This window comes from Sorex fumeus, unplaced genomic scaffold, assembly GCF_029834395.1.
Source record: "Sorex fumeus unplaced genomic scaffold, SorFum_2.1 ptg000051l, whole genome shotgun sequence".
NCBI lineage: Eukaryota > Metazoa > Chordata > Mammalia > Eulipotyphla > Soricidae > Sorex > Sorex fumeus.
In genome coordinates, this window is record NW_026606108.1 from 32,244,026 (window position 1) to 32,260,469 (window position 16,444).

At 46.8% G+C, this 16,444-nt stretch overlaps 1 protein-coding gene across 1 annotated transcript in view; it reads left to right on the forward strand.

The window, feature by feature from the left end:
* Nucleotides 1-16,444, forward strand: part of LOC130033062 (translation initiation factor IF-2-like) — a 51,473-nt gene that overhangs the window by 10,519 nt on the left and 24,510 nt on the right. The window contains exon 3 of the mRNA XM_056124759.1: nt 5,586-5,688. Within this exon, the coding sequence (XP_055980734.1) occupies nt 5,586-5,669 (84 nt within the window). The 3' untranslated portion in view covers nt 5,670-5,688. The remainder of the gene's footprint in view (nt 1-5,585; nt 5,689-16,444) is intronic.

Sequence of the window (16,444 nt, forward strand, 5' to 3'; positions counted from 1 at the left end):
TCTAATTCTGATCTGTCCTTATCACAACTCTTCTAGGTCTATTTGTAGAAGAGACGATGGGTGCTCATCTTGGTTATGAAGTGAAATGATTGTGAGGTGGGGATTTAAATTCACCTCGATGTGTCTTTAAAGTCTGTGCTTTTTTTTTTTTTTTTGTAGATTTACAATTTAGGCATTTCTTTAATACAGTGGGATTTTAGTTGGTTTGGTTGGTTTGGGGGTCACACCCAGTAGTGCTCAGGGGTTACACCTGGCTCTCAGGAATCACTCCAGGTGGGCTCAGGGGACTGTATGTGATATTGAGGATCCCAGGTTGGTCATGAACAAGGCAAACGCCGCACCTGTTGTATTGCCTCTCTAGCATGTTTTTTTTAGGCTTTTATTTTATTTATTTATTTTTTAATTTTTATTAGTGAAACACCATGAGGTACAGTTGTAGACTTACAAATTTTTGTGCTTGGGACACATCTAGCATGTTTTTATTGTCATCACCCTACCTTTCCCCCACAGATACACGGAAACATAAATATACACTCTGGAAATATTGAAACAATCTAGCTACTTCCTATTATTATTTATTCATACTTTTAAAACACACTTTTCCTATTTGAGAAGACATTTTTTTCCATTGTTGCATTCATCCATAACTTATCTGTGTGGTTACTTATACCAGAGTGGGAAGACTTAGCATGTGTTTCTGTTAGCTTTTCATTTAGAGTTACTGAATTTTTGTCGTGATTTGTGTCTCATGACTAATGCTTCTCTGGTTCTCTTATTTCTCAAAAGTATACTTTGGAATCCATGTTATTCTGATCCTCATTTGACCTTTGCTGGCACAAATATTCTGAAGTATTTGCAAATGCTAAAGTCACTTCCTCATGTTTTACTGAGTTTACTTTTAGCTTGGCTAAGCCAACTGCATATCAGTTTGTGTAAACTTAACAACGAACTGAAGGTTCATATAATTGCCCTGTCCCAGGGCCATTCACACTGGGGAAAGGAGTATGAAAATTGTTTTGAAAATTCAGAAGCTGGATATTTTACACTAAAAAGACGAGCATTTTAACATTTTTGTAACACTTAAACTTTAGGTTTAAATAAAATGAGTACTTCTCAGTTAAAAACTCTATTAAAATGAACGTGGGTATCTTTATCAAAAAATTTTTAGGGTGTCTTTACCTTTCATTTCAGTAATTTTGTGTCCAGGAAGATACCCTGAGATACTTTTCTGTGAGGTATTTCAGGTGGTACTGAGCAGACACACTTACAACAATATCCAACTGGGTCACACAGTGAGAAACTTAATTTCCTGTTCAATTTCTTCTTAAGTTTCTGATCCTGGGAGATAGAGAAAAATTCAATACCATTCATTCAACACCAAGCCTTCCTTCTCTCCCATAGCTATAAAACAATGATCTGGGACTAGAACAGTAGCACAGCAGGTAGGGCGTTTGTCTTGCACGCTGCCGACCAGGGTTCGATTCCCAGCATCCCATATAGTCCCCTGAGTACCACCAGGGGTAATTCCTGAGTACAGAGCCAGGAGTAACCCCTGTGCATTGCCAGGTGTGACCCAAAAAGCCAATAAAATAAAATAATAAATAAAATGATGAGCAAAGGAGCAGCAGAATCCTATGTTTTCACTATGTTGTTTTGTTTGCTTCTGTATTTCTTACAGTTACCTTCATTTATGGTAGATGATTCTGATTTTTCCATTCACTGTAAGAGTTGCTTTTAAAGACAGAAATGAGTTGGTGTAAGGGGATGCTAAGTATGGGATGAATGGGTTTTTTTTGTTGTTTATTTGCTTGTTTTTGTTTTTAATTCTAGCTTAACATTGAATTACAATTTGGGGGATGGGCACACCTGACAGTGTTCAGGACTTACTCCAGGTTCTGCAGTCAGGGGACCATATGGAGTGCCAGGGATCGAACATAGGTTGGTCACTTGCAAGGCAAACACCTTACACCCTGTACTATCTCTCTGGCCCCACAAATGGTTTCAATGATGTCAAAATCCCTGCTAGTGCTGCAGAGATGACTGAAATGTGGGAGACAAGCCCTTAAGGAAATAATCAGAGCTCAGGAGGGAGTTTTTCTCCCACTGTGACTGAAACCAATCAAATCCTGAAACCAATCAAATCCTGAAACCACTCGGCGGGCTGACAAGGGACTGGCGAAGCAATTTTGGTACCTCCCTGTGGTGGGAACACTGCCAGCCACAGGAAAATATATTTAATGACATGGGGGAAAAAAAACATATGCAGTTAGATAAAACTTTGCAAAAAAAAAAAAGAGTATGCACAGTATCCTAGTTTGGTTTTGTTTCTTCTCCTTGGTTTCTGCATTATTCCACTGACCTTAAAAATTATTAGATGTTGGAGCTGGAGCAATAGCACAGTGGGTAGGGCGTTTGTCTTGTGTGCGGCTGACCCAGGTTCAATTTCCAGCATCCTGTATGGTTCCCTGAGCACCGCCAGGAGTAATTCCTGAGTGCATGAGCCAAGAGTAACCCCTGTGCATCGCTGGATGTGACCCAAAAAGAAAAATAAATAAATAAAATTATAGATGTTATGGGTCAAAGAGAAAATAGAAGGTGTAGGGTGCTTGCCTTGCACATGGCTGACCTGGGTTCAATACCTTGCATTGCATATAGGGAGCCTGCCAGGAGTGACCCCTGAACACAGAGGCAGGATTTAACCCTGAGAACCTCTGAGTGTGGCCCCTCCCAAAACAAACAAAAATGTCATTGTTGGCTGTAATTAAGGTTCAGCCAAAACTGGGTGCAATATGTAAATTCATATATTTAAATATGGGTATCTTCTTTCTCAGGATCTCAAAATCTCTGTGTTGTATTGTGAAGAAAAGTTCACTGCCAGGCAGAAACAATTCTTTTGGTAGAAACAATTCTTACCCTTTTACCTAGTAGAAATTTCCAGGATGTTCTTTCTTGGAACCAGGAAGCCCCTAGACTTCTTTGTGGGAATGGAGTTGGCCAGTCCCTGCAGGGTAAGGAAATGGGGTCTCTGTCACTCTCACAGCCCTGCTTGGTGTGTTGATCTACAACAGGGACGGGGTTCTGCCCCGAGTGAGCTGCCAGGTCCTGGGCCTGCCCACCCCCGCTGTGGCTCGCCAGTAACCTCGGCCACGTGACTCCTCCTGGCTCTGCCCTGTCCCTGCTGACAGCAGGCTTTCTGCCCCGGCTCCCTGTCTTCTCTTCCTCTTTCTCCTGGCCTGTTTTATTTTTCTTCCACAGAAACCAGTGTGCATTAATCTCAGATTGATGCTGTAATAAATTACTACAAAATTACTGGTTTGAAACAATGCCAGCTTCCTGCTTTACAGTTGTGTAAGTCAGAATTCCTAAATGAGGATTTAGGCAAGGCTGTGCTCCTTCTGGAGGCTCGAGAGGAGAGTCATTTCATTCCCTTTTTGAGGTTCGAGAGCTTCCTACAGTTCTTGGCTCATGGCCCCTTCATTGATCTTTATTTATTTAGTTAGTTTGTTTTGGGGCCACACCCAGCAAAGTTCAGGGGTTACCACCCTGGCCCTATACTGAGGAACTGCTCTTGGAGGTGCTCGGAGGAACCATATGGAATGCCAGGGGTCGAACCCAGATTTACCCTGTGCGAGCAAACACCCTGCTCTCTGTACTATCGATCCAACCGCTTCCTTTATCTTTAAAACCAACAACTCTATCATAAGGCTGTACCCTCTTCTGCAGCAAATCTCCCTCTGGCTCCCTCTCACAAGCTCATTTAGGATGACATTGAGGAAACCAGGATAATCTAGGATCATCTCCCCAGCTCATGCTGGTATCTGACCCAACTCCCTGGGCAGTGTCCCTTTTGCCATGGAATTAAATAAGCTCTTAGCTTCTAAGAATTTAGACATTGACATCTTTAGCAGGGCCGTCATTTGGCCTGCAGCACAGCGTTTCAACAACAACTGCAGACATGTAACTGCTAGCTGGCTTACACCCTGCATGGGTCTGAGGGGAGGACCCACTTCCCCTGACAGGGCTGGGAGTGCCTTGCCAGGGCTGCCCACATCCTCTTGTCCCTGCCCCAGGCTCCCCCACCACTCCACCTTTGCCTTCCTTCCCTCTGCTCCCGTACCTAGATGCTTCTCCCCACGCCACTTCACAGACCTTCCCGAGGCTCTGGGATGCTCACAGGGACCCGTGCCATTCTGTGCCCACATTTTATCAGATTATAACACCTTTGCTCTTCCTCAGGTGGTTATTTGATCAACATGGATTTCTCCTGCATGAATATGCTCGATATGGACTGGGACTGTGCCAGTGTTTGGCATCGCATTCCACCATTGCATCCTAGCTTAGCGCCTGTGGTAGGGTGGTCAGTAAATTCTGAGGAAGGAAATATCAAGTGGATGGATCTGAAGAGAGTGGTTCTCACTCTGGGACCCCTTACTCTGCCTTTCATCTCCATAGCTTGTTTGTTTGTTTGTTTGTTTGTTTGTTTCTGGGCCACACCTGGCAGTGTTCAGGGGTTACTCCTGGCTCTGTGCTCAAGGATCACTCCTGATGAGGCTCAGGGACTAAATGCAGTGCCAAGACTCAAACCTGGGTTGACCATGTGCAAGGCAAGCACTATACCCACTGTATTATCTCTCCAAGCCCTCATCTATGCAAGTTTTATCCCCTCTATGTCCTCACCTTCCTCCACCATGAGAGCAGGGCCTCTCCAGGTCTTGGAGCCTTGTCTGATCCATAACCAGCTCTTGACAAATATTTGGTTCATGAAGCATCTGCCAGATGTTCAGAATCCCTCACAGAAATTTTCCTTTCTCAGCTCTCTTTGAAATTGACATTAATCAAGTTATTTGTCTTAGTTATTCAACCTAACTTAATCAGGAAAAGTGGCAGAGAATTTCTAGAATGTCTAACTGTTGTTGAAAGTATTAAATGAGTCAATACATATATTATCACTTAGAGCAGCGTCTGTCACATGGTGAGCCCTGTGCTTGTTTACTGGTCGTGTTAAAAAATACTTGATCCCAGGGCTAGAGCGATAGCACAGCAGGTAGGGCGTTTGCCTTGCACGCGGTGACCTGGGGTCGATCCCCAGAATCCCATATGGTTCCCCGAGCACCCCCAGGAGTAATTCCTGAGTGCAGAGCCAGGAGTAACTCCTGACCACCGCCAGGTATGACCTAAAAAGGAAAAAAAAAGAAGAAAAGAAATACTTGATCCCTTGATAGATCAGACTTTTGGTTTTGTTTCTGAACTATACCCAGTGGTGCTCAGAGCTTATTTGTGGATTTGTGCTTAGGAATCATTTATGTTGGTGCTCTGGGGACCACATGGGATGCTGGGGATGGAACCTGGGTTGGCTGAGTGCAAGGCAAGAGCCTCATCTGCTGTACTATCACTCCAACCCCCTAGATCAAAATTTCTACTGTTTGTGGCTCCTCTGTAGCAGAACCCCAAAGGCAGAAGTGAGTTTTTTCTAGCTTTTGCTTGGGAACAGATCTCACCTTCCGGTTGCCTGAGAACAGGCTGCTGTTGGGGTTTTGGTGAAAGATCTGGGCTCAAGCTTGTGCTCTTTCTTGTTTTGCCTGCAGATGGCAGCACCCTCTGGACTGAGAAGTCAGAAGCCTGGATTGCCGAGAAGCCAGAAAATGGACTCTCTTCTCCAGGACACGTGAATGACAGCCACTGGGATGGGTGAGTGCTTGAACCAGGGATTTTTCTCTTATTTTTCTATATTTGTTGGTATTGCTTGGTGTAGTAATTAACTTGATGTGTCAATTAACTGTGTTCAATTTGGAGATAGTTTGATTTTCAGTTTGTTTATAGAAATAAAGGAGGAAAAAATGAAAAACTATGAACCCAGAGCATTACTTGAATGTTGCCAGGGGATGGACTGATCCTCTCTCCCCCAAAACCCCCCACCCCCCAGAATGTGACATACCCTCCCTTCTGCAACTTGGCCAGTCCCCTTTGTTATCCAGGGGGCAGTACCTCATCAGCACAGTCCCTTTCTGTCAGCAAGTGTGTGGTAAGCAGCAGTGTAACATGCTCTTTGCAGGGACCTGGGGGTCTTTCATCCAGCTTCTTCCCAGAGAATTGTTTGTGCCTTGCCAGTGAACATCCAGGATTACTATCTTGCAGCCCCACTGGTGGCTTCTTCCTAGGGTCCTTCTCTCCTCCCACTCTTGACAATTTCACTGATTGAGTTTATTGATCCTAAAACCCTATAATAGTACAGCAGATAGAGCATTTGTGTTGCATGCAGCCCACCCTCGGGTTCGATCCCCACCAAGTCATATGTCCCCTGAGCACCCCCCGGAGTAATTCTTGAGTGCAGAGCTAGGAGTAACCCCTGAACATTGCTGGATGTGACCCAAAAATAAACAAACAATAAGACCCTATTTGTGCTCTTCCGGTAGACAATAAGTATAGGTTTCATAGTTGGGAGAGAGAGTACATTCTGCCTTCAAACCAAGGGCAGTGATACCACTTCTTGACATTCTATTGAGGGGTCTAGCAAAGATCCCAAATGTCCAGATAAACTAGGTTTTGTGATGTCTTTCCATTGGCTTCTAACCCCTCAGTCCCTCCTGACATGGTTCCGGTATATCTTCCTTCAGTGTTCCTTTCTTCGCAGGGAACTTACTGAGCCCCCTTGACCTTCACTCTGACCTTGCCAGCTTCGCCCCCAGCCTCTCCGTGTGGCCCCGTGCCCTACAGAAATATGACCAAATCAGTGATGCTATTTAAGTAGCAGCCAATGATGAAATTACTTCAAACAAAGACGTAGCAATGCAGGTGGCAGCCCAAGCTCTGCAGCTCTTGTCTCGAGACTGGCCACCAACGGGTAGACGCATGGCCGTGTTTGCTCTGTGGGCCTGAAAACGGAACCTAATGAAATTAATGGGAAACACAATTATAGTCCTCAAACACCATCCCACATCTCAGAATTTGCTCTCCTAGATGACATAGCACTGTTTTTTATTTTGTTATTTCATTTACCCTGAGTTGCTGGCACACTCTGGCAACATTCGCCCTTCCTACCATTTGTTTTAGGCACTTCAGGATATACATCAGACAGTATCTCAGCTGATGGAAATTGGAAATTTGTTTTGTTCTTCATTTGAAGAACCCCCCCCCCCAATTTTTTATTTGAAAAGTGGGCAATGACCAACTTAAGAACACACTCACTGACAGCTCTGGGCGCCTCCCACTAAGTCTCTATCTGTTCTAGCTCAGTCCTGCGGACCGAGGCAGAAGACACATGCCCTCAGCCTCAGTGGAAATGTATGTTGAGACTCGGTAATGCCTGCTGATATTAGAATATTTCAAAAAAATGCAGTTAAGAGGCTAGAGTGAGAGTATAGTACGTATGGCACTTGCTGTGCATGCGGTCATAGGCACCCCCAGCACCCTATATGGTCCCCTGAGCCTCGCCAGGAGTAATTTCTGAGTGCAGAGTCAGAAGTAAGCCCTGAGAACTTCTGGGTGTGCCCCGCAAAAAATATACATATATGCATGAATGTGTGTATACACACATATATAGTAAATAAATAAATATCGATTAAAATCTTGTGGGAGAAAGACCTGTCCCAGGTACTGGAGAGACTGGGAAGATAGTACAGGAGTTTGGGCCTGTGCCTTGCACACTCCCAACCCAGTTTCAATGCCCAGTACCACATGGACCCCTAAGCACCATTGAATGTCATCCTGAAGGTGGCTCTGGTGGTTCATGGTACACAGGACCCAAGGAGCACCGCATCCTTAGGACCTTGCATCAACCAAACAGTCTGGTTAGCCAAGACCATTAACCACTGGTCAGTGGTTCTTCTTGGTCCAGAAGTGGCCTTCTGCAGCCCTTGAGCACTTTTAAGAGTCACCTCCAATAAAAGGAAAGAAAAGTTGTCCTCGTTAAAAAAAGTCAGGGCAGAGTGATAGTATAGCAGGTAAGGTGTTTGCCTTGCCTTGCATGAGGCTCAAACCCTCCGGCAGCCCAATGGGGTCCTCTGAGTAGAGAGCTAGGAGTAATCCCTGAGCACAGAGCCAGGAATAAGCCCTAAGAACCACTGGATGTGGCTCCAAAACAAAAAAAAAAAAAAGGAAAGAAAGATTGGGAGCACTTTCCTAAGAGCAGCTTTGGTGGCTTAGGGACAGATAATCTTCAGGACACAGTAACTGGATATTTCAGACTAAAGACTTAAACATCAATCACCCTCGCCACTGTCTTGTGATTTTGGGATAGATTTTTGTGTTCTAAAATAGCAGCTTTTCTTAAGATAAAATGTTCATGCCATGCAACTCATCTAGTTGAAGTGTACAATAAAATATGAGATGTATAAGGTAAAGGTAAAGGCCCTCCCGTTGATCATCAATTTGCTCGAGCGGGCCAGTAACATCTCCATTGGAGACTTTGTTGTTACTGTGTCTGGCATATCGAATACTCTCGGTAGCTTGCCGGGCTCTCCGAGAGGGGCGGAGGAATCGAACTCGGGTCGGCCATGTTGGCTGCGTGCAAGGCAAATGCCTTGCCACTGTGCTATAATTTCGATTATTCAGAGTTGTGCATCAACCTCCAGAGTCAGTCTCAGAACGTTTTTTTATTATCCCAGAATAGAAGCTTTGTATCTTTAAACTTTTACTCTCTTTCTAATATTCCCATTTCCCTATCTCTAGCTGTCACTAATGTACTCTCTGGCTCTGTAGATTTGCTCATTCTGTGTAACAGATAAATAGAACCAGGCTATGTGTACTTTCTATGTCTGGCTTCTTTCACTTGCCATAACATTTTTATTTATTTATTTTTGTTTTGTTTTTATCCCACAGCCGGTGGTGCGCAGGGCGTAGTCCTGGCTCTGCATTCAGGAATCACTTTTGGAAGGGCTAGGAAATTATGTGGGGTGCCAGGGATTGAACCCAGGTTGACTATGTGAAAGGCAAGTTCCCTACTCACTGTACCGTTGCTCTAGTCCCTACCAAGACATTTTTATTTTGTATTTTTATTGATTTAGGTATTTTTAAACCATGGCCTTTTTTTTTTTTTTATTGAATCACTGTGGGAAAGTTTACAAAGCTTTCAGGTTTATGTCTCAGTCATGCAAATATCAAACACATTTCCCTTTACCAATACTTATTTTTTACCATGAAGAACCCCAATAAAACCCTACCCCCCACCCCTCCCCGTCCCTGTGAGGCAGATGAATTCTAGTTAACACTCTATCTGCTTTGATTAGATTCATTGTTTCAATAAAAGATTCACCACTATTTTTTAGAGTTTACCCCCCCCCCCCCAAATCAGACATGCTGAAAAAGCATTGTGAAGTGATTTGCTTTTGGGTTCAAGAATTAAATGTTGGTTTTGGATTTCTGCTATTTTACCTATTGACCCTGGAAGTATTTCTACTGAAAGTCAGATAGTTAAGAAATTGGTTTCTGTGTTCTGGAGTCGTGGCCGTGCTGGAGAGCCGCTCGCGGGGGGGCAACCGGTGGCCTCGGTAGGGCGTGAAGGGCGGAGCGAAACGCCCCCCCTTCCCATGAGGTTTTAGTCGCCCCCCACACTCCCGGCTCATACCTGCTGTCCACAAGGCTCCCATGTGGCCGCCATCTTTCTTTCCAGAGAGGAGAGGGCGAATGGGGCAACACCCTTTCCCCTCCGGCAGACTTGATGGCCTGGATCAACGCATAGTCCGTTCACTTTTCTGCTCCAAGCTGCTGGGTTCTGCATTAAGTCCTTGTGCTTCTGGGGCCATGGCCGTGCTGGAGAGCCGCTCGCGGGGGGCGACTGGTGACCTCGGTAGGGCGTGAAGGACGGACCGGAATGCCCCCCGACCCATGAGTAAACCATGGCCTTTTAAAGGTTCATCTTCGTGGCATGTGTCAGTACTTCATTGCCAAGTAATATCCATTGTATAGGCATAGTACATAATGTTTTTTTCCATTTATTAGTAACCACCCTTTGGGTCCTTCTCATCCTTGGATTTTTGTGAGAATGTTGCAGAGAACTTTCTGTGTTCTGTTTCTGTGTACATTGTAATTGCATTTTGTCATTGCTGAAAAAAAAGAGAGAGCAAGGTTGATGCTAGCAATGTAAAGGAACAATTTCTTTGGGTAGAACTGGAATTGCATTTTGAAAAATGATATATCATGAAAACAAATATCAAAAGATGTGAAATCTAATTCTCCAAACCACTGGGAGTTTTCTGAGTTCTATCTTTCTTGTTTGTTTGCTTTTGGGCACATCTAGCTGTGCTCAGGGCTTACTGCAGGCTCTATTGAGATAACACTCTTGGAGGTGCTGGGGATCAAACCTGGGTTGGTCAGGTGCCAGGCAAACACCTTACTGGCTTCACTATTTCTGGGCCCTTAGTTCTGTCTCTTAATGTTCTTGTTTTAAAAAATGAAGAAGAAATATAAATGTTCCTGATTGAAATAATTTGGACTGAGTTTGGTGCAGAGCTGTGTTGGACTTTCTTTCAGCTGTTTTCAGCAGGTGGGCAGAAAGAAAGGAAGTGTGAACCAGAGAGGGGAAGAGGCTGGACGAGAATCTGGGTCATGTGGGATGGCCACATGCCATTGGTCTAGCTCCTGGTGGCCACAGGCCACTGACCAGTGAAGCTTAGTATGGCAATGGCATGCACAGGTGCCTTTGTTTCTAATGTGGTATTCCTGGCCCACAAGGCTCTGGTGTTGGCTGTTGGTTTTTAGGGAAAGGAAGTGTTATGAAGAAGGGATTAATGGACAAGACAGCCCCTTTAAGGACTTTAGGAGACACGGCCCTAAAAACATTTCCGGGCTGTTTGTTATATGTGAGTTTTTTTAAACCCCAGTTAACAGTTTTCAGTTTAACTGTATTTTCCTTCCTGAAAACTGTAAGTGAGGCTAGTCCTGGTGATTTTTTTCTATGCACTGTATTTAAGGAGTTCCTCTACTTGTCAGATCTGAGAAGATGTGGTGGTGGTGGGGTGTTTCTTCCCCTGCCACCGCATGAGCGTGCGCACACACACACACACACACACACACAACAACAACAACAAGCAAAAAAAGTAGTGATTTGAGTTTGTCTTCATTTTGTATTTCTATATCTTTATTATCTTTTTCTTGGGTAGTTAAAGGGAATATGGGAGGGGGTGCATTTTAGCAAAATTCTAACCTCAGTAGTGTGTTGGCAGGAATTTTTATATATCATTTCATGCTTAGTAGGAGATATCAGAGACCAGTTGTCTTCAAGGATGTGTTTTTCTGGTTGGATAGCCACATCCTTGCTCCTGCCTATGAGTGCCCCCCCCACACACACACACCCTGGAGTAAGCAGTTGTGAGCACCTAGAAAAGGCCAGGTCGGGGCAACTCTGCAAGGCCTGTGCAGGGTCTTAGGAGACTGGACTGGGAAAAGAAACAGTAAGTGGATGGCAGTGCCAGACACAGGGACTCAAGGAGCAAGGACCCCAGGAGGAGTACACAGGGCTCCTGCGCAGCAGGTGGGCTTGACCAGATGTCAGGGCTGGCTGGCTCTGAAAGTCAAGCAAAAGAGTTTCACTTTAACACCCAGAATAGGAGGTAAAGGTTTTTGAATGGGAGGACAAACTTGCTGTTGGAGCAGGGACTTTTATCTCCACTTTACACTAGAGAAAGACAGTAGTTCAAAATACTGTCTTTCCAAATAATTCCCCACGTTTGCATGTCTCATGGGAAGGGAGATCGGTTCTGCCAGACGCCAAGATCTGCGCCCATACTGGCACTGGCATTAGCAGCAGAACCGGAGTAGGTCTCTAGACCCACCCAGACTGTATCCAGTCCTTGACTGACCCTGGGAGGGGTTGTGGGATGGTCGTCACTTGTCATCAGCCCTCCCTGGGCTGAACCAACCCGTGGGAGAAGGGGATGGGGAAGCTACTTCCCAACTGAGCCGAGGCTGGGGGAGGAGTGGCAGGAGCCCAGCCAGGCCTCCCAGTCTGCACAGCAGCAGCCCCGTTCCCAGCCTGGGGCTCAGTCCTCCCTCTAGAGCAGGAACTACAGGGCTGACCATGGTCCAAGCAGCATGAGAGCAGCTCAGCTGCAGACACAGCATATCAGGGCAGTTCTTGTTGCCACCCTAATCTTCCAGCCTGACAGAAGAACCCCCAGGACGAACATGAGGACGAGGCTTGCATGGAGGTTTCTTACCAGTCCCCTGTTCCTTCCATCACAGCAGCCAGGCATGGCGGCAGGTGGCTCCTAGCAAGGACAGAATACCTTATCCCTGTCCCCTGCCCTCACGCAACTCCCTGGCAGGCTTACGGGAGCTGACTCACCCCCCCACACACACACACCCCCCACCACAGCCACCGTGCTGAAGAGAGACAGGAAGCGAGCCAGATAGGACTGCCGTGACAAGGTGAAGCTAGAAGAATTATCTGTGTTCCAGGCAGGGGTGGGAAGTGGGGGAAAAGCCAGGAAGTTGGTAGTCTTGTGACGGGATGTTTGGGGCATCGGAGGAGCGTGGGAGGGATCAAGGCTACAGAGGGAGGCAGGCTGGGTCCCACAGGCCTGCTGGCCAGGGGCAAAAGGCAGCACTTTTTTCTTGACTAATACACACTTTTACTCAGGTGTGTATGAGGCACTGTCCTAGTTGGCCTCTAAACCTGTAGGACCCCCTCTAGAGCAATCACTATTTCATGCCCTGAGCCAGACCTAACTCTGCCCTCTGCAGCTTTGGTGGGCGCTGTCCAGCGTGGATGTGGGGAAGGCTGGTATCCTGTGGGTAGGACTGAATTCCGGTCAGCTGGTAGTAAAGTGGACTTGTGTTAAGGTTGGGAAAAGGGTGGAGGTGTTTAAATGTTGGTCAGAGGGGCTCTTCCTTGACATAATGAGTCCCCTCCCTGAGGGGATGACTCAATTCTGTCCCCTTCTCACCTGCCTGCTGGGGTACTAAGCTGTTCATCCTCACCTGATGTTTCTGGCTTCACCTGTAGACTTTAGCTCATAATCTTCCCCAAGAGAGGGCGGAAGGGAAAATTCTGGAGGAGGCCTCTGATTCTGTGGGCCAGTTTCAGTCTTTATTTATTTGTTTTGTTTTGTTTTGTTTTAATTGAATCACCATGAGAATAGTTACAAAGCTTTCAGATTTAAGTCTCAGTCATACAATGATCAAACACCCATCCCTTCACCAGTGCACATGTTCCACCACCAAGAGCCCCAGTATACCCCCCATTCCACCCCTCCCCCTGCCTGTGTGGCAGGTGATTTTCACTTTACTCTCTCTTTACTTTGATTACACTCAATTTTTCGACAGAAGACCCACTATTATTATTTGGAATTTCCCCCCAACAATCAAGCCTGATGAAAAGCATCATTAGATGATTTGTTTTCTATTGCTGATAATGAAGAGCATATGATGTTGCTCAGCCAGTGTTGCGGCCACGTGATTTTTGATTTCTGGTATTTTTAGTAATTAAGTCCAGAGTGATTTCTGCCCAAAGCCACTGGGTTCCTAGATTGGTTTGTGTGCCTCTGGGATCATGGCCGTTCAGAAGCAGAGGAGCCGTTTGTGGGCGGCAACTTGGGGTCTTGTCCGGGCTGGGAGAAGGGCTGGTTCCACCCCCCCATCCTGAGAGGCCCCTCATGCCCCATCACTGAAAGCTCGTACCTCTCTGTCCAACAGGTTCTGAAGTCACCATGCTGCTTCCAAGGGGTGTTTTTGGTTTTGGGGCCACACCTGGTGATGCTTAGGGGTTACTCCTGGTTCTGTGCTCAGGAATTACTCATGGTGGTGTTCAGGGAACCATATGAGATGCCAGGAATCAAACCTGGATCAGTTCTGAATTTTTCAAGACAAACACCCTACCTGCTGTATTATGTACTATCGCTCCAGTAGCCTCCCCCCACAAATTCTGGAGTCTTAAGGGAATTTATATTGTCTTATTCAGAACCCCTCTCCCCTTTTTTTGTTGTTTTCAGAAGCACTTTTATTTGTCTTTGTGGAGCGATAGCACAGTGGGTAGGGCATTTGCCTTGCACACGGCCAACCCGGGTTCAATTCCTCTGCCCCTCTTGGAGAGCCCAGAAAGTTACCGAGAGTATCCCGCCCACACGGCAGAGCCTGGCAAGCTCCCTGTGGCATATTCGATATGCCAAAAACAGTAACAACAAGTCTCACAATGGAGACGTTACTGGTTCCCTCTCAAGCAAATCGATGAGCGACGGGAGGACAGTGCTACCGTGCTACAGTGCTTTATAAAGTAACACTGTATGTCACAGAATTAGGGATGAGAAAATGGTCCTGACAACCGGGTCTGCTGCCTTTATTAACTGGATGTCTGTGGGCTTGTCCCCAGACTTCTCTTTTCTCGAGTTTCCCCACCTGAAAACAGGCATGAGAATGGTTCTGCCCTCAGAGGGTCCCCTGAGGATAAGGAGACAGCCAAGCTCAGGGTCTGGCTTACTAGACGTCATCTCCAATGATGATTATATATAATTACTCCCACTTAATAGGAAGGAAGCCTGGACCAGAGAGCCTTCATGATTTGCTTAAGGTCATGTGGAAAGTTAAGGGCAAAGCAGAAATATGGATCTGTGCCCCTGGAGCCCAGGACTCTCTACCTGGAGTTTGGTTTTGTCTCTCAGAGAAAATGTGCAATACACAGACAGTTGTGTTTGAATCTAATCTAGTGGCTGCTGGCTCTGACTTTAGCGGGTGGTTGGGGGAACAGGACTTCCACGGCCCACAGGACCCTCAACCTGGGGATTAAGAGTCCCTCCTGATAATAGGGTACAGACGGCCTCTCTCCTGGCTTCTTGGGGACTTGGCTGGGTGAGTTCTCCACACCCCTTCCCCCATGCTTGCTTGGGAGCCATCCAGATCTTACAACCCCCTGAAACATCAGAGACCGAGCCTTGAGTTAGGTGGACTGGGACGAACTTGCAGGATGCAGGTGGGTCTAGACTCTCCGTCCCTGAGCAAAACTGGGCCCTCCTTTTGGGGAGTAGGACTCTGGCTGAGGTCCAGCAACCAGATGGACACTCACTAAGACTCTTTAGAAAAAAAGAAACCCGACCTTTTCCCCTGTGAGTCAGAATTGGGAAATGTCTCTTCCAGCTTCCCATGTCCCCAACCCCCCTTCCCTGCTGCCCTGTCCCCTCACAACAGTTCCCACTGGTTTAAAGACAAAATGGTGGGCCTCACTTCTGGCAAAGAGGCTTTAAGATGGTTGGGGGTGATTTTCCGGGGACATAAGCAACCCTTGGAATTTTGCTTCATTCAAGATAGCAGAAAGAAGCAGCCCAGGGCCACTTAGGCCTACTTTAGGGGTAGGGTGGGGGTGTACTTGTAGTCTGTGCCAGGCTGGACTATTCAGTCCCTTCAACTCTCGGTATCTACATCTGAAAAATGGGAACAGATTGCTTTTCTCACAGACTTGCCACATGCATTAAATAACCTGCAGACACCACCTGGAGTGTTCGGGGCCCAGGGTAGCTATTTGTATCGTTCTTGTCAGCATGACGCTTATCAGTGCGTTCCCCCAGGCCGTGGGTGGAAGCTGCTCTCACATGTGGCTCAGCAGAACGGAGGCTGCACATCTGCTGTGAGTCAGGAGCCTAGAATGACTGCACCAAAGAGCTCGGGCCTCTACTTGCTGTGTTATTTGCAGACAGTCCTGTAGCCAGTGCAGATAATTAAGTTTTGGCCGTTGTGCCAAGTCAGGCCATTAATTTCCCTGTTTCTTTTCCGTTCAGGGTTCTTGAAAGCAAAACACAGATATGTGGCTAGTGCCTACTAACACCTTTCAGCATCATCTCTAGTTTATACATTCCTTCCTTAACTCACAGACAAATGGAGAGGTGTGCAGGTTAAAGGCTGCCTGTGGTTGCCTGCTTTCAGGAATCTCATAGGTCCTGACCCAGCCCCTTCCCCTGTCAGCCCCTGTCCTTCTCCCTCCACAGGACAGTGGCACTGAGAGACCAGGAGTCTGGGCTGTCCCCGCCTCCCTTTCCGGACTGAACTTCTTTTCACAGTGGGAAAAGTCTGTCCTGCTTTAAAACTTTCCTGAAACCACCCAGATCTTCCTCTGGGAGCCCTTTCAGGGACTGTGGGGACAAGTGACTTCCTCCTTAGTTCCCCAGCAGCATCCGCTTGAGACCATCCATCTATCTGCAAAAGTGGCCCAGAGAACCATCAGCTGTCATGGAGACATGTGGAGAGTGCGGAGGATGTTCTTCTGGCCTGAGCTTCAGCCCCCCCTCAATGGGCCCTGGGCCTGCCCACCCACGAACAGAGCTGCAGGGATGAGCTGGTTCCCTCTCATGGGCTCTGGGCACAGGGGAAGTGACCAGTGCCCCCCACCCCTCTCCCCTCGAGCTTCAGTGGCTCTGCTTAGCCTGGCCTGTTTCTCTGGGGTGACAGGTGGAGGTGGGCCTATTTCAGCCACTGAGGCCTGAGAAGCAGCTAGCCTTCAGGGTGCCTCCACAGGCCCTGTGAG